The sequence below is a fragment of the Vigna angularis genome, chromosome 7 (assembly GCF_016808095.1).
Source record: "Vigna angularis cultivar LongXiaoDou No.4 chromosome 7, ASM1680809v1, whole genome shotgun sequence".
In the NCBI taxonomy this organism is placed as follows: domain Eukaryota; kingdom Viridiplantae; phylum Streptophyta; class Magnoliopsida; order Fabales; family Fabaceae; genus Vigna; species Vigna angularis.
The window spans coordinates 21388084-21411268 of NC_068976.1; the positions used below are offsets into that span (position 1 = coordinate 21388084).

At 32.3% G+C, this 23185-nt stretch overlaps 3 protein-coding genes across 3 annotated transcripts; 1 reads left to right on the top strand and 2 right to left on the bottom strand.

The window, feature by feature from the left end:
- The first annotated feature begins 485 nt into the window (after window positions 1–485).
- On the top strand, window positions 486–1074 carry LOC128197945 (non-specific lipid-transfer protein A-like). Its single transcript, XM_052880874.1, has 2 exons — window positions 486–868; window positions 949–1074. Exons 1-2 carry the CDS (start codon window positions 534–536, stop codon window positions 956–958), a joined length of 345 nt encoding a protein of 114 aa, XP_052736834.1. The 5' UTR covers window positions 486–533; the 3' UTR covers window positions 959–1074.
- Window positions 1075–14716: 13642 nt separating this feature from the next.
- On the bottom strand, window positions 14717–18897 carry LOC108338724 (SUN domain-containing protein 1). The gene is made up of 3 exons (XM_017575780.2): window positions 18557–18897; window positions 17232–18457; window positions 14717–15222 (listed from the first exon to the last, which is right to left on the bottom strand). The coding sequence occupies exons 2-3, from the start codon at window positions 18321–18323 to the stop codon at window positions 14917–14919; spliced, it is 1398 nt and encodes a 465-aa protein (XP_017431269.1). The 5' UTR covers window positions 18324–18457; window positions 18557–18897; the 3' UTR covers window positions 14717–14916.
- A 1284-nt stretch (window positions 18898–20181) lies between these two features.
- On the bottom strand, window positions 20182–20779 carry LOC108337900 (non-specific lipid-transfer protein A-like). Its single transcript, XM_017574492.2, has 2 exons — window positions 20402–20779; window positions 20182–20309 (listed from the first exon to the last, which is right to left on the bottom strand). Exons 1-2 carry the CDS (start codon window positions 20749–20751, stop codon window positions 20297–20299), a joined length of 363 nt encoding a protein of 120 aa, XP_017429981.1. The 5' UTR covers window positions 20752–20779; the 3' UTR covers window positions 20182–20296.
- Window positions 20780–23185: the final 2406 nt, after the last annotated feature.

Sequence of the window (23185 nt, forward strand, 5' to 3'; positions counted from 1 at the left end):
AATTACATAAATCTTTTCCTAGAAATTTCTTGCATAATATTTAGCATACATATTTTCTACCACGATGTTATCAATCCACAATAAAACAATAATATTTTCACTTTACTTCATCTTATCTTTTAATAATTTATTAACTATAAAAGTGAGAAGTTAAAATTCTTTTAAGAAAAACACAAATTCTAACGTCAAGTGCAAAAAAGAGATAGAAACAGAATGCGTTTTGTTTGAACATCTAGACCACCTTCCAAGAAAACGAAAAAAAAATCATTAAATATTCGCAACAAGAACATTACATATAAAAAACCATTAGAAAATAAAAATTAAAAAAGATGAACAAAATGTAACTCATACTTCATCATATTATTCTGCGGACCATACTCCAAAAAAAAGGAAAAGAACAAAAAGTCATCAATAGTCATAAATAACGGTAACCTGATGTATGTGGCTATAAAAGCAACATCTCCCTGAGTGTTCCATTCATCGAAAATCAAAACACAAGATTGAATCACTTAGATATAAAGCTGTGTGTCAAAATGAAGACCGTCTTTGTATCATTCTTCACTCTGCTAATTGTGTTAGTCTTCACAGTTACTGGCACAAAGGCATCAAAAGGCTTAACCTGTGAGCAGGAGAAAACCTTAGTGAAGCCATGCTTAGAATATCTAACAAAGAAGACTGATGCCCCTTCAACTTCTTGCTGCGATGGGATGAAACAGATCATAATTTCATCACCTACAAAAGAAGAAAAACGTGCTGCATGTAAGTGCCTAAGGGAACAAGGCTCTCAGATTCCTAACCTAGACAAAGACAGAGCCAATAATCTTTGCAAAGAGTGCAAAATCATGTCCAATGACTTGGATTGCCAAAAGTAAGACTTCTTTTTTTACTTATACAATTCATATTAATACCTTTCTCTCATTTGCTTTTCCTTTCTTTTCTTTTTTTCAGACTTGATTAAGCTGTGGATTATGCTGGAAATTTTCTATTTCTGTAACAGAATAACATTGTTTCTTCAACTTCTGTCAACAAACATTTATGTTGAAATCAATGATTAATGAATATGCTTTATATATATATATTGTTCCTGTCTTCTATTCATTTCTTTCCATCTAATTATGATCAACTATTTGTGTTTAATGTTTGAGATTGATGAGCCTAATCCAAAATTAATCCAATGGAAATAACCTATCATTTATATATATATATATATATATATATATATATATATATATATATATATATATATATATATATATATATATATATATATATATATATTGTATAATAAAATAAATTTTAGAAGTATATGGTTCAAAATAGAGGATTAATAAAAAAACATATAATTCTATTAAGATTAATATAATGTAATCCTATAAAGATTAATAAAGAAGAGTTTAACGTCACTCCCACTTAAATTACTAATTGAAACTAAAAGTTATTAGTCAAATTTATCTTATTTTATGTTTTAAGTTATGATGACAAACATTTTAAAGGAAAGGTTTAATAGGTTCGGAGGTCCCTATATTTGCTGGTTTGTTTCAATTGGGTCCTCCAATTTTGAAAGTGATCAATTGAGTCCCTAATTTGGTCAATCTGATTCAATAATAGGATCGCCGTTAAATGGTGTTAACGATGTTAACTTTGTTATGAAGTGGCAAGCTGAGACATCCAGGTGGCATCCCTTTGAGCTGTATAGGTGGATTTATAACATTTTTATATTATTCACAAATAAAATAAAAGCTAAATGAATTTTCGTGGTTTAATTATAAATCATTAAACCAAACCAAAACAATGTTTCCTATTTTGGGGTCAGGTAGCTCGTGTCTTCAAAGTTGGGCAAATCTGCGAAATTGGGGAAATTAGAGAAATTAGGGCTCGTGGTTGTATTTGAAGGTAAAATCCCTAAATTACTGCTGTGTGATAGGAGGTCGAGCTTGTGGTTGTTGTTGTTCGAAGACAATGTCGAAGGAGCACTCTTGGTATTCATCGAGTTGCAGTGCCAGGCAGAAGGCAAATGGTACGCCTTCACCGATCTGCTACTGTGGTCAAAGTTGTGTGGTGAGAACTGCCAAAACTACGAAGAATCGGGGCAAGCAATTTTGTGGATGCTCCAAGTATAAGGTATTTTAGATTCAACTGAACCTAATTAAGTTCTGGTACTATTTGTGAGAAGAAGGTGGTACTCCCTAATTAAGTTGAATGTTGTCTTTACAGAGTAGTGGTGAAGAAAGTGGTTGCAACTTCTTCAAATGGTGCAATGATATTGGTGGTGACGAAAGGGGAAGCTTGTTCAACACTGAAGGAAAGAAAGAAACACTGGTGAAGAGTGAAGACATGGATAGTACTAGGAAAATGATACTGAATTTACAAAAATCAGTTTTCATTGTTCAAAAGTGGATGAAGGTGGTGATGTTGTTGGTGTCTGTTTTATGTGTAATACAGATAGTTTTAGTTTCAATGTTGATGAGGAAAGGATGATTTCTTGTAACTTTGTTGTAGGTTTGGTCTGTTGTAATGAAATTAATGAAATGGAAGAGTTGTTATAAATTCAGTCTATATACTGTGTACACAATTACTGCTAAATTATCTTTATAGAGTCCATATAATGCTGAATTATACAGTCCATATAAATTACTTTATAAATTACTGCTAAATTAGTGCTAAATTACTTTATAAATTATCTTTATACTGTGTACAAAATTACTACTAAATTACTGCTGAATGTATACAGTCCATATAATGCTAAATCATCTTTATAGAATAAGCAGTTTCAATTTATAGAATAAGCAGTTTCATTGTTATAATGCTAAATTACAACATTGTTATCCTGTTCAGACCACAGATAAATTGCTGAGATACTATTGGCTTCAGCTTCACATTTGATAACTTTGAGTTATGAGCTGCTGACATTTTAAATTACACTCACTGTGGACATCCAATTTTAAAAAAACTTCTTAAAGAAGTAATCACTGCAAACACACGAAGCTAAAGACAAAACTTCTTAAATAACAAAAGCTTACAGCAAACTGATATGAATTATTCCATAAAAGCAAAGATAACATTCCATAAAAGCAAAGTTGACATTACAGCAAATTGGTATTAATCAGAAAAGGTTCAACATCAGAATTTTTTACATCATTACAAGGTACCAAAAACGACTGCTGTAATTGTGCCAGTAAACATCAGAATTGGTTGTAGCTTGCTTGCTTAAGGCTGATTTGATGATGATATGTTTTCTTCATTTGTTGGGTTGCTTTGTTGTGTTTGGTCAGGGTTGACTTCAGCATCTTGGGTTGATTTCTGGCAAGAAGTTCTGTTGTGACCCAGCTCCTTACAAATGCCACATCTTTTATGTATACCACCCTTTCTCATTCTTGTTTCGTCCCTGACTAACTCCCATTCCTACAACCTTCTTTTCTTCTTGGGCCTCCCTGGCAATATTCTCTTTTTTGGAGGGAGCACATCATTATATGGGGTAATTTCCCACATATTCTGACCATTAATTGGATACACAATGGAAGAGTACATTTCTTCGTATGTTGACTTCCTAAAGCAAACAGGGATGAAGTCATCTGCATCTAAATTCAGAAACTTCATAACAGCCAACGCATGACAACATGGAATGCCCGAGATAGCCCATTTCCTGCATGTGCATTCAACTTTGTCTATATCAACTATAAACTTGTCGCCAACTTGGGACACATGACGAACTTCAAACAGCTGCAGTGCTGACCAGCTGAAAAAACACAATTATCCTCATTGCAATCAACATTGGCATCCTCACCACTGCCACTCCAACTACGAACATCAACATCATCTCTTTCAGACTCACCCACATCACATTCAACTTCAATTTCACCTCCTACAACATCATCTCTTTCACACTCACCCACATCACATTCAACTTCAATTTGAACTTCTACAACATCATCTCTTTCGGACTCACTGATAACGGTAAATTTTACCATTATCTTTGAACCAATTTTCGTACCAAATCTACCCTTTTGAAGCTTGAAACATGGTTAATCCTCTCTTTTTATCTAAGTTTGTGAATATGTCTAGCTTAAGCTTTATATTTAAGTTTTCATCATTAATTCCTCAAATTTGTAGGCAAATTGTGTGTATTGGAGAAGTACTTGGGAACCAAGGAAAAGATTCAAAAGCAGGAGACTAAAGAAGTAAAGAAGGCATAACGCGCCCGGGCGCGACAGAGGGGCGCCCAGGCGCGAGTTGACAACTGAGGACGCTCGTCCAGCACTTAGGACGCTCGTCCAGCACTGAGGACGCTCGTCCAGCACGAGAGGACGCTCGTCCAGACGCTCATCCAGACTCTCAGAGGACGCTCGCCCACACGCACAGAACGCTCGCCAGAATAAGTGGACGCTCGTCCAAGAGTGGACGGACGAGCGGACGCTCGTCCTGCAGACATACAAGAGGACGCTCGTCCCAGCTAGCAGAGAGGACGCTCGTCCTGTGGACATACAAGAGGACGCTCGTCCAGAGGGAGAAAAGAAGACGCTCGGCCAGCGAGTGGACGCTCGCCCAGGAGAAGTGAACGCTCGTCCCGAAGAGGACGCGCATGGGACGCTTCGTCCAAGTCCAGAGAGTTTCACGCCCGGGCGTGAGAATGGGGCGCCCGGGCGCGACTTTTCACAAGCATTGAATCAATTTCCAGAGAGTTTCACGCCCGGGCGCGAGAAATGTGGCGCCCGGGCGCGACCTTTCGTAGGATTTGAATCACTTTCCAGAGAGTTTCACGCCCGGGCGCGAGAAATGGGGCGCCCGAGCGCGACCTCTGCTGACCTGTAACCCTAGTTCTATTTAAAGCATTCTGAACCTGAAGTTGGGTATCTTCTTGGCGGCTGAAGCTTGGAACACCATTTTCGGACCTAAGGGAGCTGGTTTTGGGCAGTGGAAACTCTCCATCCTTCCTCCTTGGATCCCCATTCTTCCATTTTTCTCCATTGTAAGCTCAAGTTCTCCATGACTATGGAGAACTAATTTCCATTTGTTGGGGAATGATGTAGTTACGAAACTTTCATGTAAATGCACTTGAGTTTAATGAATTTAAGCTTCTTTCAATTGATTGTGAGTGTTTAATTTCCTTCTCTTAAAGCTTGTTGTGACTTGATCAACCATAACATGATTCTAAGATTTGCTTGATATTGGAAAGTATTGTGTGGATCTTGAACTGGAATTAACACCTAAGGGAGATTGTATCTAGGAATGGAGCTTGATGCTTTAGTTGTCTTAAACCTCTAATTGTAATGCAGATGAACTTTCTAGGTTACCAAGGAATTGGGACTGAAAGAAGTGAGTCTAGGCTTTTTCTACCAAGGAATTGGGTCTAAGTATAATAGGAAGGTTGACAAACGCAATTAATTGATGAAGTAGTGATGTGCATTTGCATGATAGCGTAGTAATTACAATCATTCTCCAACATCTCATCCATATTGTTTCATTATCCATTAACCATTTTCAATCTTTTAGCCTCTAAGACGTTCATTTTATCACATATATTTGAATTGGAATTTTATTACACTTGAATCATATCAAAATGATGTATTCTTAGTCTAAGTTAGTTAACTTTTTATACGGTTTTAAAGTATTACACGAGTCTCTTGGGAAACGATATCCGGTCTTACCGGTTTTATTACTTTGAACGATTTGGTACACTTGCCAAAGAGTTAACACTCACCCACATCACATTCAGCTTCAATTTCACCTTCTACAACATCATCTCTTTCGGACTCACCCACATCACATTCAGCTTCAATTTGACCTTCTACAACATCATCTCCCTCAGCTTTTTCTTCTGAAACAGGAACTTCACACTCACCATCACCTACCTCCTGACACTCATCATGAACTTGTTCACACTGACCATCATCACTATCATGCATCACAGGTTGAACTTCTTCTTCACCTATATTATGTGGAACATTTTCTAACAAGTGTACGATCTCAGGTTCACACACTGTGTGAACAACAAATAAATGAACTTCTCCATTTAGCCTAGCTAAGTTCATCATGTGCATGGCTCCTCTATCATCAGACAAAGCCTCTAACCTATCATCTAACACAGAAACCCCCCCCCTACACAATACCACAACTCCTTAAATCCATCATATCCAAGTCCTTTTACTACACTGACTATAATGAAGTAACTCCACACGTCTAGGTCAAAAGACAGAGTTGTACTTTCCCCCTCATACTTAAGTGGTCCATCGTTTATGAAGTGACCTCCATGGTGGAAAACAACTTCAAAATGATCCTCCATGTAATACACTATAACAGTATATATCCTATAAAATAATAAGACGACAACGACAACAAAAATTATATAAAATTAGAAGCAGGACAAGGAAACACAGGGACCAACTACAACATAACTTAAACAAAATAAAAAGCACAAGAAACAAACATGGGGGACCACATTGCAACACCAATATAAAGCAAAACAACAATTACGGTCTACTACGACACTTCAAACATGGGGGACCACTTTCAACATAAATAACACACTACCACACCACTTCGAACATGGGGGACCACGACTGACCATGCATCATTGTCAAAATTATACAAAGAAGTAAACTTTTACTAACCTGGACACGTGCTACACCTCCAACAACCTTTGTGAAACTCTTTCACGTGATTCACCGCCAAAAATTACATGCTTCTACTCAAAACCACCGATAGATCACTACAATTTTATACAACGGAAGCTTATGTCTAAGTAATTTCTCACGCAAAAAGCGATGCTCCCCAAATGCCAGCACAATGCCATTTCCAGCAACGAACCCTAACTTCGCAGATTTTCCCAATTTCTCAGTCAGAAGCTACCCCAAAATAGGAAACATTGCTTAATATGATTAATAATTTAATATGTTTAATAATTATATTTAACAATTATATTTTCATTTATTTAACACAGTTATGTTTAATAATCCATGAAGGATGTCACCTGGATGCCTCAGCTTACCACTTCATAACAAAGTTAACATCGTTAACACCATTTAAAGGCGATCCTATTATTGAATCAGATTGACCAAATTAGGGACTCAATGATCACTTTCAAAATTGGAGGACCCAATTAAAACAAACCCACAAATATAGAGACCTCCGAACCTATTAAACCTAAAGGTTATGTTTATATATATATATATATATATATATATATATATATATATTGAAATACTACTGAAGCATATGTAAGAAATACACAAAACATAGTTCTCTTATTTCTACTCTTATTTTAAAATATATTTTAAAACAATGAGACAAGTATTGCATGATTGACACCTTGTAATATATTAGTATTTAATATAATAAGGAAAAGGGGAAAAAATAATGTTCTAAGCATTGTTCTACACTTGTAGTAATGTTTTGATGTGTGATAAACGAATTAATATTTAAAAAGTAAAAAATAATAACAATAATTAAGCATGAATTATTGTAATTCCTTAACCACTTACTAATTTCTTTTGTTTGTTCCTTTTGTACTAAGTTTTCTATATGAAAATAGTAAAACATTTCGTGATCATATGCTAATTTATTTTTGTTTGTCTCTAGTATCAAGTATTCTAAAAAAAAGTAATAAACCTACTAATAATATTTTTATAAGATAGAATGGGAAGTTAAGAATGGAAATTAAAAACCAAAAGTTTTACAACTATATTTTCTTCTTATTCACGTGCCTACTCCATCCTATTCTTCCCTTCTTTTCACTTACAATAACTGTTCATGTCTATATATTTTTTGAAACTAATCCCACCACGGATACATTGGAAACCTTGACTTTGTTCACTTGAATGGATTTGGGGAAGAGTGATTGAGTGAATTTGAGAGAATTTGAAGATAAATTTTGTTGTGGTTTATTTGAGTGAATTTGGAGACAAGTGAGAGTTGATTTGGAAGTAAATGTTTTGAATCTGTCACATCAATCAAATCCTACACTAATTCTCACAAACGTTGCTTCCAAATTCATTCTCACTTACCTTCAAATTCACTCAAATAAACAACAACAAAAATTATCTTCAAATCCACTCAATCACTCTCCCCCAAATCCATTCAAGTGAACAAAGGGTTAAGGAGCCTTTTAGACAAAATGGTTTTTGAGTGTAGAGTCTCTATTTTAGGGAGCTCAATTTCATTAATTGAGAAAATTATGAACAAGTTGTTTTCAGGTAAAGAAAGTAAAGTTAGAAATTGTCTTATACATATGGTCTAATACGTATTTATGATATACTTTCATGTGTTTTCCCTTCATTAGTATGGTGTGAATTATCGTAGTTAAATCTGATTTTTGTTATATACTTTAAAATCTTATTTATTTATATTGCAAAAATTTTCATAGTCTAAAATTATGAATTATCTTGATAACAAAATGTGATAGCAAAATCCGTTTTGAGTAATCCTTGTGAGTCAATGAAAAGAGATCTTAAACATCATACTGTGTGTGATCTCGATAAAGTCCTATATCATTCATGTTAATTGTTGGATGGAGTTGAAACTTTTATACATAGTCCATAACACATGTTTCCTCAATATCACTATTGTGATTGATAATTAAAGGTCTTTTTTTAGAACAATAACTTTCGCAATTTTGAAAGAAATTTGAATGTTACTTTATTTATGTTTTTTTTTAATTTTCTTGATAAAATTTCATGTTCTACTTTGTTAATTATTGGATCGACTTGAAACTTTTACATAGTTTGTAACTCATATTTCTTCAAACCAATCGTTGGGATCTTTCATTAGAGGTCTGTGTTAGAGAAATATATTTCATAGTTTAAGGAAGTCAAATATCATATTGCTTTTTTTTCAAAGTTGTTTCTGAAAAACCTAGATTTTCATTTATTTAACCGTTAGATAAGACTGAAATTTTGAAAAAGATTCCATGAAACATGATTATGTATTTTGACTGTTGTGATTCATAATTAGAGGTTTGTAGTTAGAGAAATTATTTTTGCAATTTTTAGAGAAATCTATAAATCTAAATGTCACTTCGTTTATATTTGTTTTGTATTGTCTCGGTAAAACTCTGTTTTCTACTTTGTTAATTTTTGGATCAGATTGAAATTTTTAAACATAGTTTTTTACACATAGTTATTTACTTTAACCTTGGGATTGTAAGCTAGAGATCTTTGGTTGAAGATATTTGTTTCATAATCTTAAAAAAAGAAAATTGTCATTAAGTGATGAATTTTTGTTATAAGTATTGCGATAGAGTAAATTATGTGAATCTTTATGTGGTATTGTGAATTGTCCTAACTTATAGATGAGATTAATACTTTGATATGAAGTAATGATATGTAATGTATTGAGATGTGATTTGTGTGGAGGTTATCCTAGCTCGGCTAGTATTAGACACATATAAAGTATGATTTCTAATGATGAGAGCCAATGGAGGTTTTCATATCGCAAATATAGAAATTTATCATATCATGGTCTGGTTGTGATTGTGAGTTCTGATTCTCAAACTTATAACCGTAGCTCCGGAGAGGCACGAGAGAGACATGACATGTGTAGAGTCTCTGAATCACTTAATAGTCTTCTGAAAAGAAAAATATATGTCTATGTTATGAATGATTTATGAGTATTGAACCAAGAGGAGTGTATTATATAGATATTGTGATTGTCGTTGAATTGTTAATCTAAGACTGAATGATAACTTTTTTGTGAAGTAAAATTAATTGTTTTATATATTGTGTATGCTATAAAGATGGAATAATATGTTGAATAAATGCTTGAATATTTTATTGTTGAAATTATGTAGTATAAGTTTACTTTTACATTTTTGTGGATGTGATTTTTACCTGCAATAATCATAGTGAATAGAAAATTAAGTGGATTCCTATACAAAATCTTAAAGAGCAATAATGGGAGAGTGAAACTAATTTTTGTATCATTATAAATATATATTATATTGTAAAAATTAAAAATATACTTTTTATTGAGTCTTAGGACTAACTTGACTATATGAAGTTAGAGATTTAATATGAAAATTTTCATATGTAATATAAATAAAATACTTCGTGAGGCATGTCAATGTCTCACGGCAGCCGTCGGTGAATTTCCTAATCTTGACAAAGATAGAGCCGTTCAACTTCCTAAACTATGTAACGTTGATGTCGGTTTTCCCCTCACTAAAGACATCGACTGTAACAAGTAAGATTTCTTTTTTATTTATATTTTTCTTAATTTATACGTACTCACAGTTCTCATTATTCTTTTATTTTTGTTCACATATTTTTTTCAGGATCTCTCTTTGAGCAAGAGTTTTGAGGATGAAATGAGATATTAAAAATGTTGGATTATGCTTTGAACTTCCTTTCCTTTTCATGAAAAATAATAATAAAAAGATTGTTTTCTCAACTTGTGCCACACTGATTACTTAATAGATATATCTGCTATTGGTATCCATTTCTTCAGAGTCTCTTGACATTTAATTATGATGTAAATGTTTGGATACATATACAATTATAAATATATGCATCTATACAAATATTCCTACTCTAGAAGCTATGTTCCTACATGGAACCCTTAAATTATAAAATGATATAAATGATATGTTATATTAATTTTGATCCAAATTTAATACATCAGCAAAATATGATATTTTTATCCAAATCAATTTTCCAATTCAAGACACACACCAACTCATGCTTGAAATTCAATTTAGTCATTCATACTGGAATACTTTGTCTGAAATATATCGCACAACAACTTAACAACAAATACAAATTATTTAGGATTTTAAAAATAAAGCTACGTTTTCCATACAACTCTTACTATTGGTTTACCGTTAAGCATTAAAATCAGTAATTTTAAGTTTTCTCTTCTATTGGTTGAATATTAATTATATCTATAATGTTTTATTTAATAATTTTTAATTTAAAATAAAAAATCAAAAATTATTCAAATATTCTTAACTTTAAAACTTAAAATGCATAATATAATAATATTTTTGTCAACTAAGAAAGTGTACAAGCTTCGATTGTGTGTGATGATTTTATCTCCAAAAGTTGTTTAAGTTTTGAATATATGTACTTATCTTACTCTTCTTGTTTTTTAACATGTTTGAGAATTGCTTTTGTATGTATTATTACCTATTTGCCCTAAGAAAAATAGAGTTTTAATTAAAGTTTTCTTCCATACACATAATGTAAAAAAGCCTAATTGGTTTCATATAAAGAATGATATAGCTTGTTTCCATTGGATTTATTTTGGATTAGACTCATCAAAATCGAACATTAAACAAAAAAAATTCATCATAATTAGATGGAAAGAAATTATATAAAAAGTAATAATAATAAAAGGTAGGAAGAACATATATATATAAATCATATATATTAATGATGACTTCCAACATAAATGTTTGTTGACAGAAGTTGAAGAAACAATATTATTTTTTATAAAAGTAGGAAATTGGAACCATAATCCAGCCTTTCTAACACCGCATTTCCTGTTGAAGCCTTAAAGAATTCTGAAAGAAGAAAAGAAAGGAAAAGCAATGTGAAGAAAAGGAAAAAAAAAGTCTTACAAATTGCAATCAAAGTCGTTGGAGATGGGAATGAAGATTGAGTTTACAAGCTTTGGGGAGATTATTGATTCTGTCTTTATCTAAGTTAGGAATATGAGAAGCTGCTTCCTTAAGACAAGTACCTGCAGAAAGCATTTGTTCAGGTGTCAGTCATATTATCTGGTTCAATCCTTTGCAGCAAAGAGTAAAAAATGACACAAACACCGTCTTCTTCATTTTCACACTACTCTTCTTTTCTGTTTTGATTTTGGATGGATGAAACACTGAGGAGGAAGATGTTACTTTCCACATATATACTTCATTCTGAGCTTTCATCACCTCACCGTTATTTATCACTATTAATATTTTTTCTTATTTTTCTTTTTTCTATGAGTATGAATAATATGATCAAGTGTGAGTTACATTGTTATTTTTCTTTTTTATTATTTTGGTTTCAACCGTTTTAATATGTAATTATCTTATTACAAATATTTAATGTTTTCTTTATTTATTGGAAGGTGGTCCAAATGCTTCCACGTAAGAACATAAATACCAATGTATTTTATTTTAGTTATTCAACTTCTCACACTTATTGTTAATAAATTTGTAAACATTATATCTTAGTTTTCTTTTATGATTCTAAAACGGTTTGAAAATTTACCTGTTTTAACTACTTATTAATAGTTTGATAATATAGTAAATAATATATATATATATATTTTAAATTACATATCTTAAATTAATTGAGTTTCATTATTCTAAATGTACTATCAATTCTAAAATACAATTTTCTAAGTTCTTATATTCTTTCTAAGAACAAAATTTTTGACTTCAAAAATTATTTATAATTATCTAATATCTTCACAATTGGGAATTTGGTCATTTGAAAAAATTAGTATTCATTTTAACACTTGAACCATTCATTAAGCTAAGAATATAAATTTGATCATGTGAATAGCTTTCTAACTCCCTAATTCAAAACTTTGAAGTTCTTGTTTTCTAATATGGCGCTAAGCGGTTGATATGACATTGAGCACAAGTTTGACATTGAGGGTTAATAAATATTTCTGCTCCAGGCTTCTAAGCGCTACATTTGTAGGTAGACTAACCTTGTAAGTGGTACCATGTTAACTCCTTGTTTATGACTCTACAGAGTATAACTACCACTAAAAGTCCATGCCTACGTTGAAACTTTATGTTAAAAGCATATATCCAGATAATTAAGTTAGTGTCAAATATTGTATAAATATATATGTGGAGTGTTTGACATGTGTGATTGATAAACTTATATATGTTAGATTAAATCTTTTGATACCTTAGTTTATTACTTTTTTTGTCTTGTTTGTTTGTGTGGTTATTTTTTCTTTTGCAATGATCACTTTAATGGTGTAAGCAAAAAAAAATGTTTCTTTTAAGTGTCAGATGGTAATAGTGCAAAAACATAAAATAATATGCTTAGTTTTGTGTATATTAAATATTTTGGAAAATCTAGTATATGATCCTAGTAAATATATTTTGATGTTATAGTTATATTTAAATAATTGTAGTAATACCTTATATGTTTTCTTAAAATTGTTTTTTATATATTAGATGTGTGATAATTTTTATAATAACTTAATACTATTAAAATAGGATATTATAATTTTTTTTAATATGAAATATTTTACTCTCTTGCATATTACAAAAAGTAATATATATATATATATATAGAAATGATTATTTTTTATATATTGACGTTTATCATTGTAATTTTTTTTCCTACATATCGTCTTAAATAATTATTCTCTCTAAGGGTGATGATTTAGCAAAGTAAGGATCGAACGAAAATGAGAAAGAAAGCAAGATAATTCTGTTTTGTTTTATTAAAGATTGAAGAAAGAAAGAAAAGAAAAATAAAGAGAAAGAAAATGAAAATTTTGAATATTCGGATTAAAAGAAATAAAGTAAAAATTATGAGAAGTAATGGAAATTTGTTTTTGAATTATTTGATTAATGTAGTAAAGTAAGATTTCTTTTTATATCAATATTTTTTAAAAATTATTTTAATATAAAAAGTTTTAAAAATAATTTTATTTGATATTGATGATTTTATTTATTATTATTTCATATTAATTTTAATCTATTATTATAATAATATAAAAACGAAAAGAGAAGAAATAAAAAACATCCATAATCAATTATAAGTACTCCACAATTAATCATGTTTGTCTAAAATACGCAGGTTATTATCTGATTATTATATTTTTTTCGTTAACAGTAAAAAATATATATACAAGAATTATCATTTATTATTATATTAGCATAAACACAGGAGTTACACATTTTTTAAATATTTATAAATTATTTAAATTTTTAAAATAGTAATTAAAAGAATGGCAACTGCAATTATGGTAGTAAGGGTGATAAATGACTAATAATAATAATAATAAATGATAGTAGTTATTATGATAATATTGGTAGTAATAACAATAATGATAATTAATATGGGGATGATAATATAATAATCCTTGCTCTGACAGATATTATGCTTATAATGATGATAAAATATGAAGAGAATAGTAAAAATGATAAGGCAAGTTTTAATAATTAGAGTGCAGGAACCATAAAATGTCTATTGTATTGAAGATGATGCATATATATGTGTACATACAATTAATTTTGTCTCAAAAGTACCTAAGGATAAATTAACATAATTATAAACAACAATTAATATATGATTAATGATGTTATGAAATTATTGAATAGTCTAATTATGATTAGCTTTGTCTCTCTTTCCTTCATATGAAAAGCCAAACCAACCACAATTATACAAGAGCTTTCGAATATCATCGTTATTATTGGATAAAAGTTATAATCAGATTAAATAACAAAGAGAGTAAAAAAAAGACTTGTCATATAGTGTGTATATGTATATACATATATGTATGTAGATACATACATATATATATATATATATATATATATATATATATATATATATATATATATATATATATATATATATATATATATATATATATATATATATATATATATATATATATATATATATATATATATATATATATATAAGGAATCAGAAAAACTGGTACATTCAAAAGAACGAGGCTAAAAGAATGAAAACAAAAACTGAAGTAAAGCATCTAAACAAGAGAAAACCGAAATGAATTGCAAGAAAAAAAAATGCTTTGCCAGAAACAAGATCTACCAATTGCCTATATCAGAATCATACAGTACATACAATATCCATTTGAGGTAGCAATAATAAGTTAAAAATGGCTGCATCTAGCAATTAAGAATCCACAACATCCTATTCTACATCTAAACAAAATACACTGAACAATTACACAAAAACTGACAAAACTCAAAGCAAAACACTGGCATACACATTATGACTCCAATGACATCATAGAAACCGAGTCAGGTTCGTGACCATGAACTCTAAACCGATATATACATGTGTGTGAAGGGCTTCCATGGTTGGATGTAAAATCGAGCCTTACCGTGTCGATGAGACCAAAAGCACCTGAATTCAATACGTTGAATGTCTGAGCATTGCTCTTCTCAAGGTCATACGTAAATTCTGATAGAAGATACATCTTTTCAATGTCAAATGCAGAATCACCATTACCGCCCTGCAGCCAACCAGAGACCCTACAGTCTTTAGGGGCACTTGATCTGTCATATGCAACGCTCTGTTGGGCAGAAAAATTATCAGTACTAAAATTTAAAAGTATAAAAAAAATGGATTCAGTGTAGCAGTGGCATGAAGATAAAAGTATGTATGGATACAAGAACATCCATCATAAGCAAAATAACAAAGAACTCGGCAAGAAATGACTAGTTTAAATTAATATCATTCTCTTCGATGTACACAACAAAAGCAACCAAAGGGCCATTTACTTATTCTTTTATTTCTTGTTTTAACTTTTCTCAATCAATTTTCTGGTTTTTAATATTTGTACAGGAAACCTTGAAAACCATTTATTTGGTTTCTTTAAACAAATATTTAGAAACAGGAAATAAATTGAAAACAAAATGTCATTTATTAGTGACAAGTAAAAAGCGAAAACAGAAAATGAAAATAAGAAATAAAGTTACAAGTAAAACATCACTTAACTTTCTCAACTTTATTAGTGTTATTGTATTCACTTTTGGTCCTATCAATGCACTAAGAAATTACAAGGTATCTTATAATAGTCTAACAATCAATCTTAAAATACTAATTTCGGCCACAAAATCTATAGGAGATTGTTTGATCTGATGTAATCCTCTAGGAAAATGAATCAACTTCAGAAATTTCTTAGATATAGACAAGAAAAAGTACATTACATAAATGTAATATATACCCATGTAAAAAGACAATATACATGGTCATCTTTATAGTCTCATTAAACATATTCCGATTAGAAATTTATCCTCTTCATAGAGAGTAGCAAACTAAATACTAGCAGATAAGAAATTAGATGCAACAAACAAATATGCAGATTAGATGGAAAACGTGCAAAACTTGCAAGAAAAGCAGCCACAAAAAATGATAAAATACGCCATAATGTTATATTCATCCATGCCAAACAAAATGCAGATATACATACGATATGATACAGATAAACAGCCATCCTGGCATTTCTATGAATCAAATCACGGTATCTTTAACAATAATTCAATGAATTTCAGCCCAAATGATAGGTAAAACCCTGTCTAGCAACTTCTAGCAGAATAGATCATCAGATCAGAGACTCATTAAAAACTTAATTTGACATCCAACCGTAATTAATTAATTCACTAAGTAAAAGAACACAGCATCAACATTGGTATTATGGGTTTCAGCATTCAGGCCACTTCAAAGCATTTTTTTCTTCTACAGAGATAAATGTTCAAATGCAAAATGAGCTATCGAAATTCATCCGTAAGCATAGTTGATGAAATTAGTTCCAAATTATATTTTATTTCTAGTGTCCTATCAGTGTGAATAGTAGATGCAATGGACTGTAATCTCTTTTGTCCGTATCAAGAATGATCAAAAAATGCTCATTTAATAGACCAAATCAAAGAAACATTCAAAGGTAGCATATCATTTACAGTGAATGCCAGCAGCACAAAATAGGAGATATGAACCCTGTCGTTCAACGTGGCTTAATATCATTATCATAAAAAACAGTATCATTATCATAAAACATATGATAGTCCACCCCCGCCCCCAATGACATACACAATAAGCTTTATACTCTCTTGAATCAAAATGCCCCATTAATCGTTTCTCTTGTTTAATTCCAAAATATAGACTATAACTCCTAACAGCTAATAATCTCCCAAATCACATTTCATCGAGTTTAGCATCACTAGCATAAGTACAAAGAGAAACAAAAAACTGTATCTTTTACAAAAATGTCACCCAGAGGCGAAAACTTATCAATAAAATAGTTACATCCATGTAATGTATTAGGGGATAAATAAACTTAATGCATGGCACATCATCCAATTGCAAATTCATAAACTGAGTTTGCCACAAGCAGAAAGAAGGCCAAGTGCATAAACATGAGATATGCATAATATATTTGCAAACATAAATTTCGGTATCAAACATATCATCTATTCTAATATTTAAGTAAATTTAAGGAACAGTAAAAAAACACGTTATATACCATACTAACAGACTGACATGAACACAAAAATGTTTAGATTTAGAACGAAAATTCGTCACCTTTGCTACATGTTCCAAGGTGACAGCCTCGGGAATGATGGCAGTGCGAAGCCTAATCTGAACAAACCCTTTACTATCCTTCAAGGGGAAACACTGCCCTGGCTCGCCAAAGCTCGGTTTTAACATCCTCTCCGCACTTGGGTGGACACCATTTCTGACCAACTTTAACCAATTTCCCCTCCCCATATGATACACCTCCGAATGCTTCACCACCGCACCGCCGCTGGTGGCTAGAGCATAATCCACTCTCCCAAGCCCATCAGCAGCATGTTTCTCAATCTCCTTCTCAATCACTTCTCTTGCAAAATCTCTTATTTCATCCAAACCACCACCCTGGAACCCACCCCCCTTCACACTCCTCACTTCCTCAACAAATTTCTCAAACTCTTCCTTTGACAACCAATCCTCCCCTTTTAACTCACTCAAATACTTCTCCAATTCCTCACTCCTAGCCTCCAATTTCTTCAACCCACTTTGAAAAATCACCCCTTTCTCCTCAATTTTCTCATTCAATTCCTTTCTTAACCCTCTAACCTCATCTTCAATCTTCTTATCCACCACATCAACTTGCACCTGAATCATCTTAGCCGTCTTCTTCAACAGTCCCTCCACATCCGAAATCCTTCCCTCGAATTCCGACAACCCGGCGTACCCTCCAAAATCACCATCACCGGACTTCAACGCAAGCCGCCGGATCAACTGAACCAGCCCCGCAAGCACCACCAACAGCACTAAATTCTTCCCGAAAATGCTCACCACCGTCAGCCACCGCGGCTTCTCTGCCTTCACGGAAGACTTCCTCGCCCGCCGCTGTTGAAGCGATGCGGAGTTCCCACCTGACCCGGCGACCTTCTTCACCGGAGCCAAATCCCGAGGGATCCGGTCAAGAACCGCCTCGCCTCGAATGGAGTGGTGACTAAGGTCGCGGCCGGCGCCCGTGGCACCTTCGCCGGAAGTAGCGACTGCGGGGGAGGCGGCGACGTCGTTGGCGAGGAGCTCGATGTTGGTGGCAGTTTTCCTCTCGGCAGCGAGCACCGGCCTCCGACGCGCCCCCGGGTTCGCCGCGGTGATGGACACCGTGGAAGCCGACATCGGAACCTGTGATAGAAGTGCGAACAAGCGAAGCACCGAACCCACGACGCAGGGACAGAGCCACTGAACCCGGAAAGCAGTCGGTCCCAGACGCACTGCAGATTTGGGAAAACGCAGCGCCTGAGATCAAATCTCTTCACAGAAACAAACATCAAAGAGAGTAAAGTGAGAAATTAACGGGAAAGTGAAAAGAAAATTCCAAAAGCCAAAGAGGACAAAGGAAAAACCATTACCAATTGAAAGCTGCTGCGATTGACAGATGAAGATTCGAAGAGAGAAATTGGAAACAGAGGGCAAAGAAAGCTATTTTACACAGATGAAGATTTGAAAAGAAACGTTGGGGCAGCGAGCAAAACAAGAGAGAGGAGAGAAAATTTTGAAATTTTGAAAGAATGAGAAAGATTATGTGTGAAAAAATAGGCGAAATGGAATTTAGCCTGGTTCATTGAAAAAACCCAGACACTTAAATTCCGAGTTTAAACCAAAAACAAATGTAACACATTCAGTAATAATAAATGGGAGATTGTGGACTTTCCTTTCCAAATGATTTTTGTAATAATGATTGTGAATTCATGTATTTTTTGGCTTGAAATCAAACCAATGTATATTCAACTATGAGATGAGATAAGAAGAATATTATTTTTTTATTATCATAATGTAAATGGTGATTATTCAACATTGAAAAAGTGAGTAACATATTGTACATGCACTTACCTGATCATTCTCTCAAGGTGTATTGAAATAATTAGGATTTAAACCTGATAATCAATATTATTTCAATACTTAATTAAGTTTAAAGTATCTAATGAATTTAAATATTCTTAATTCAATTTTATGAACTCTGTAATTCGAAAAGTATTTCTGGATCTTGAAATAAGTTTCAGATTACATAATCCAGAAAATCTCCATTATTCCTAGTATGGCTTGACCTAGACAGTCATGATATTGGTGATACCGAATGATGCATCATTAATCATGTCACACATAAGATTATTAGCATGAATTATTTTATTATCTTCTTGCAGCATTACATGTGTTTCATTTGTCACATTTACTCCTCTTCACTCTTCGTATAAAAGCCACATTATATATATTTTTTAAAAAATTCATACACTGTTTCACAACACTACTATTCTTTCAATCTTCTTATATTTCTTACTAAATCATGAATTTAAGAATTTTTATTCTGCTATTTACACATCATCTCATGTAATTAAGTAGTAAAGCTAGAAGCATATCGCTCTATATGGTAAATCCTAATTTCATTGTAATTTGTATAGTTTCTTGTCAAATATTAAAATTCGTTTGGCTTATTTATCTATTACCTAATATATTTTAAGAAAATGAAATCTTTGATTTTTCTTTCATAATAATGTAACCTAATAACATCTTTATACGCCGATTTCACCTCGGTTATTTATTTAGATTTTGATTATAATAAATATAGTTTATTTGTGTTTTATAAAATATAATTTTTATTATTTATTTTTTTATTTTAATAAATTTTTAAATAATAACAAATGATAAATAAACTTTAAACTATTCGTATAACTATTATAATTCATATAAATAGGTAAACTTGGTTGATGAATTCATTGCAGGTAGTTTAATATTGATTATTTTGTTTGGGGAGATGAATATCTGACATTAAATATTTTAAGTTTCATAAAATATAATTTTTATGGTGAGTTTTGTATAGTCTCTCATAATTTATATTTTGTGTATTTTAATAAAATTTTATATAATAATAAACAATTGAAACCATCGTAATTAAATGCGAAGAGAGTCTACAAAGAAACGGATACCAACAACATATATATCTATTAAGTAATAATCATTTTCAAGAAAAATGCCTGTGTGTAACAAGTTGAGAAAACAATCTTATATTATTTTTATTTTTTTCATGAAAAGGAAAGGAAGTTGGAAGCATAATCCAGCATTTTCAGTGTCCCATTTCATCTTTAAACTCTTGCTCAAAGAGAGATCCTGAAAAAGAAATTGTGAACAAAAATAAGAGAATAATGAAAACTATGAGTATGTATAAATTAAGAAAAATTTAAATAAAAAAGAAATCTTACTTGTTACAGTCGATGTCTTTGGTGAGGGGAAAACCGACATCAACCTTACATAGTTTAGGAAGTTGAATGACTCTATCTTTGTTAAGCTTAGGAAATTGAGCGATGGTTGCCTTGAGACATTGACATGCCTCACGAAGTTCAGGTTTTGTAAGTGTTGAAGCTTTCACAGTGCTCACTGCATCACAGCAAGAAGTTGAAGGGATATCTTCAGTGTTGCCGAGAAAAGGTAAGCATTGCACCAATGAAACTTGTGTTATCAAACAGTTGAATCCATTCACTGGTTTCATGGCTGCAACTGTGAGAAGTAACAAAACTCCCAAACCAAAAACTGATGTTGATACTCTCTTCATTTTCACACTCTTTTTCTTTCACTCTTATTTTTATTTCGATTTCGATTTCGACTGATGCAACACTCTCCAATATCTTATATTTATATTGTTGTCATCTATGTTTACGTTAATGACTTAATTAAATATATAAAGAAAAAATTGAATAAATTTATTACTTTTTAAAAATTAATAAATGATTATTTTGACATTGTTTTATGATATAAATGATTTTCTTAAAAAAATTAAATGTATAAAGAAAAAGTTAATAAATTTATTACTTTTTAAACTTTTTAATTAAAAATAATATCAAGATATCTTATTTCAAGATTTCAAACTTATTTTAATATATAAGTTATTTATGGTTTCAAATTTATTATTAGTTATCTTTAAAAGTCATGATTACATCTCTTTCTTTTTATTGTTTAAAAGACGTGTTTGACCATTTATTAATATTTAATATATATATTTGCTAACTTATATAATATCTTAAAATATATCAAATTTAGTTGATAAAAAATTTTCTATTAAAAAAAATAGGTTTAATACGTTCGGAGATCCTTATAGTTGCGGGTTCATTTCAATTGGATCCTCCAATTTTGGAAGTGATTAATTGAGTCCCTTTCCGTTAAATGCAATAGACGGCGTTAACTTTTTAAACATGTGGTATGTTGAGGCATCCTTTTATTTGCAGGTGGCACAGTTTGAGCTGAATACTCCTATTTTGGGGTTAGATATTTTGTGTGTGCGAAATTGGGGAAAGTAAGGTTTGTGGGTGGGTTCGAGAGGATTTGTCCCTGTTTTCGTTTGCTATGTACCTTCTCCAGTATTTGTCCCTGTTTTCGTCTGCAAACTCCTCCGTTCCCAAATCAGAACCCTAAATTGACAGCATTCTCATATTTTCCAATGGGTTCGAGAGGAGCCACTGTGGTGCTATTGAGAGCAAACAAGATAAGAACGAAGCTTCAGTCTGTGCTGGAAGCCACCGTTTTAGAGGTGGACGACGTGTCGCACTAGCACGCGGGTCATGCTGCCGTGAGGGGAAGTTCCGACAAGGAGACCCACTTCAACGTGAAGATCGTTTCGTCCAAGTTCGAGGGTCAGATCCTCGTGAAACGACATCGTCTTGTCTATGACCTCCTCGCCGACGAGCTTCAGTACGGCCTGCACGCCCCCTCCATTGTCGCCAAGACGCCCAACGAAACAAGTTCGTCTAAATGACGCGTTGCGGAAGCTTGAAACTTTTCGGATGTGAGTTTGAAGCTTCTATCTTCCCATTGTTTTGGACTTGTTTGCCCAATCGGGTTTTTCCTGCTGGGTTTTGAATCCTACTAGAAAATTTAGTTGCAAACTGAGTATAGAACAAATCAAGGATTAGGTAGAACCTGTTAGGATTAATTTGTACATGACTGTATATATAAGAAGAAAATGTGAAGGAAAAACTAAAGTAGGAAAATTAATCTGTTTATAAATCCAACTTCTTACCAATGCTTTATAATCATATAAAATCCACGTATTCAACGTATTCAGCTCAAACTGTGCCACCTGCACATAAAAGGATGCCTTAGCATGCCACCTGTTTAAAAAGTTAACACCGTCCATTGCATTTAACGGAAAGGGACCCAATTGATCACTTCCAAAATTGGAGGACCCAATTGAAACGAACCCGCAAATATAGGGACCTCCGAACCTATTAAACCTAGTTTTTATTTGTAACATAAAACGTTTATTTCATATATATTGTCAACAAGGTATACCAGAAGAAATTAACTTTCAAATATCATGGTTTACTACATTATTGCCTTCTTTGTTTTAGCAAGAAATTGTAATGGAAGGCTATAAAAACCTCTAAATTCTACCCGTTGTTTTGGGGTATTTCAGAACTTGCAACAGGTTTATTTGGTGGATTTGAAGCTATAACAAACCTTGGAGAACCTGAAGTTGTAATAGGTGGATTTGGTGTATTTGAAGCTATAACAGGCCTTGGAGAACTTGAAGTTATAATAGGTGGATTTGAAGTTATAACAAACCTTGGAGAACCTAAAGTTGTAACAGGTAGATTTGGTGGATTTGAAGCTATAACAGACCTTGGAGAACTTGAAGTTGTAATAGGTGGATTTGGTGGATTTGAAACTATAACAGACCTTGGAGAACTTGAAGTTGTAACAGGTGGATTTGGTGGATTTGAAGCTATAATAAATCTTGGAGAACCTGAAGTTCTAATAGGTGGATTTGGTGGATTTGAAGCTATAACAGACCTTGGAGAACCTAAAGTTGTAACGGGTGGATTTGGTGGATTTGAAGCTATAATAAATCTTGGAGAACCTGAAATTGTAATAGGTGGATTTGGTGGATTTAAAGCTATAACAGACCTTGGAGAACCTGAAATTGTAACAGGTGGGTTAGGTGGATTTGAAACTGTCGCAACCGGAATCGCGACGGGACGACGATCCAATAA

Excerpts from the sequence above, each read along its gene's own strand:
- LOC108338724 (XM_017575780.2), bottom strand. The coding sequence starts at position 18,323 with ATGTCGGCTTCCACGGTGTCCATCACCGCGGCGAACCCGGGGGCGCGT. Across the intron at positions 15,223-17,231 it reads CCTTGGAACATGTAGCAAAG|AGCGTTGCATATGACAGATC; the intron begins GTGACGAATTTT and ends TCTGCCCAACAG.
- LOC128197945 (XM_052880874.1), top strand. The coding sequence starts at position 534 with ATGAAGACCGTCTTTGTATCATTCTTCACTCTGCTAATTGTGTTAGTC.
- LOC108337900 (XM_017574492.2), bottom strand. The coding sequence starts at position 20,751 with ATGAAGAGAGTATCAACATCAGTTTTTGGTTTGGGAGTTTTGTTACTT.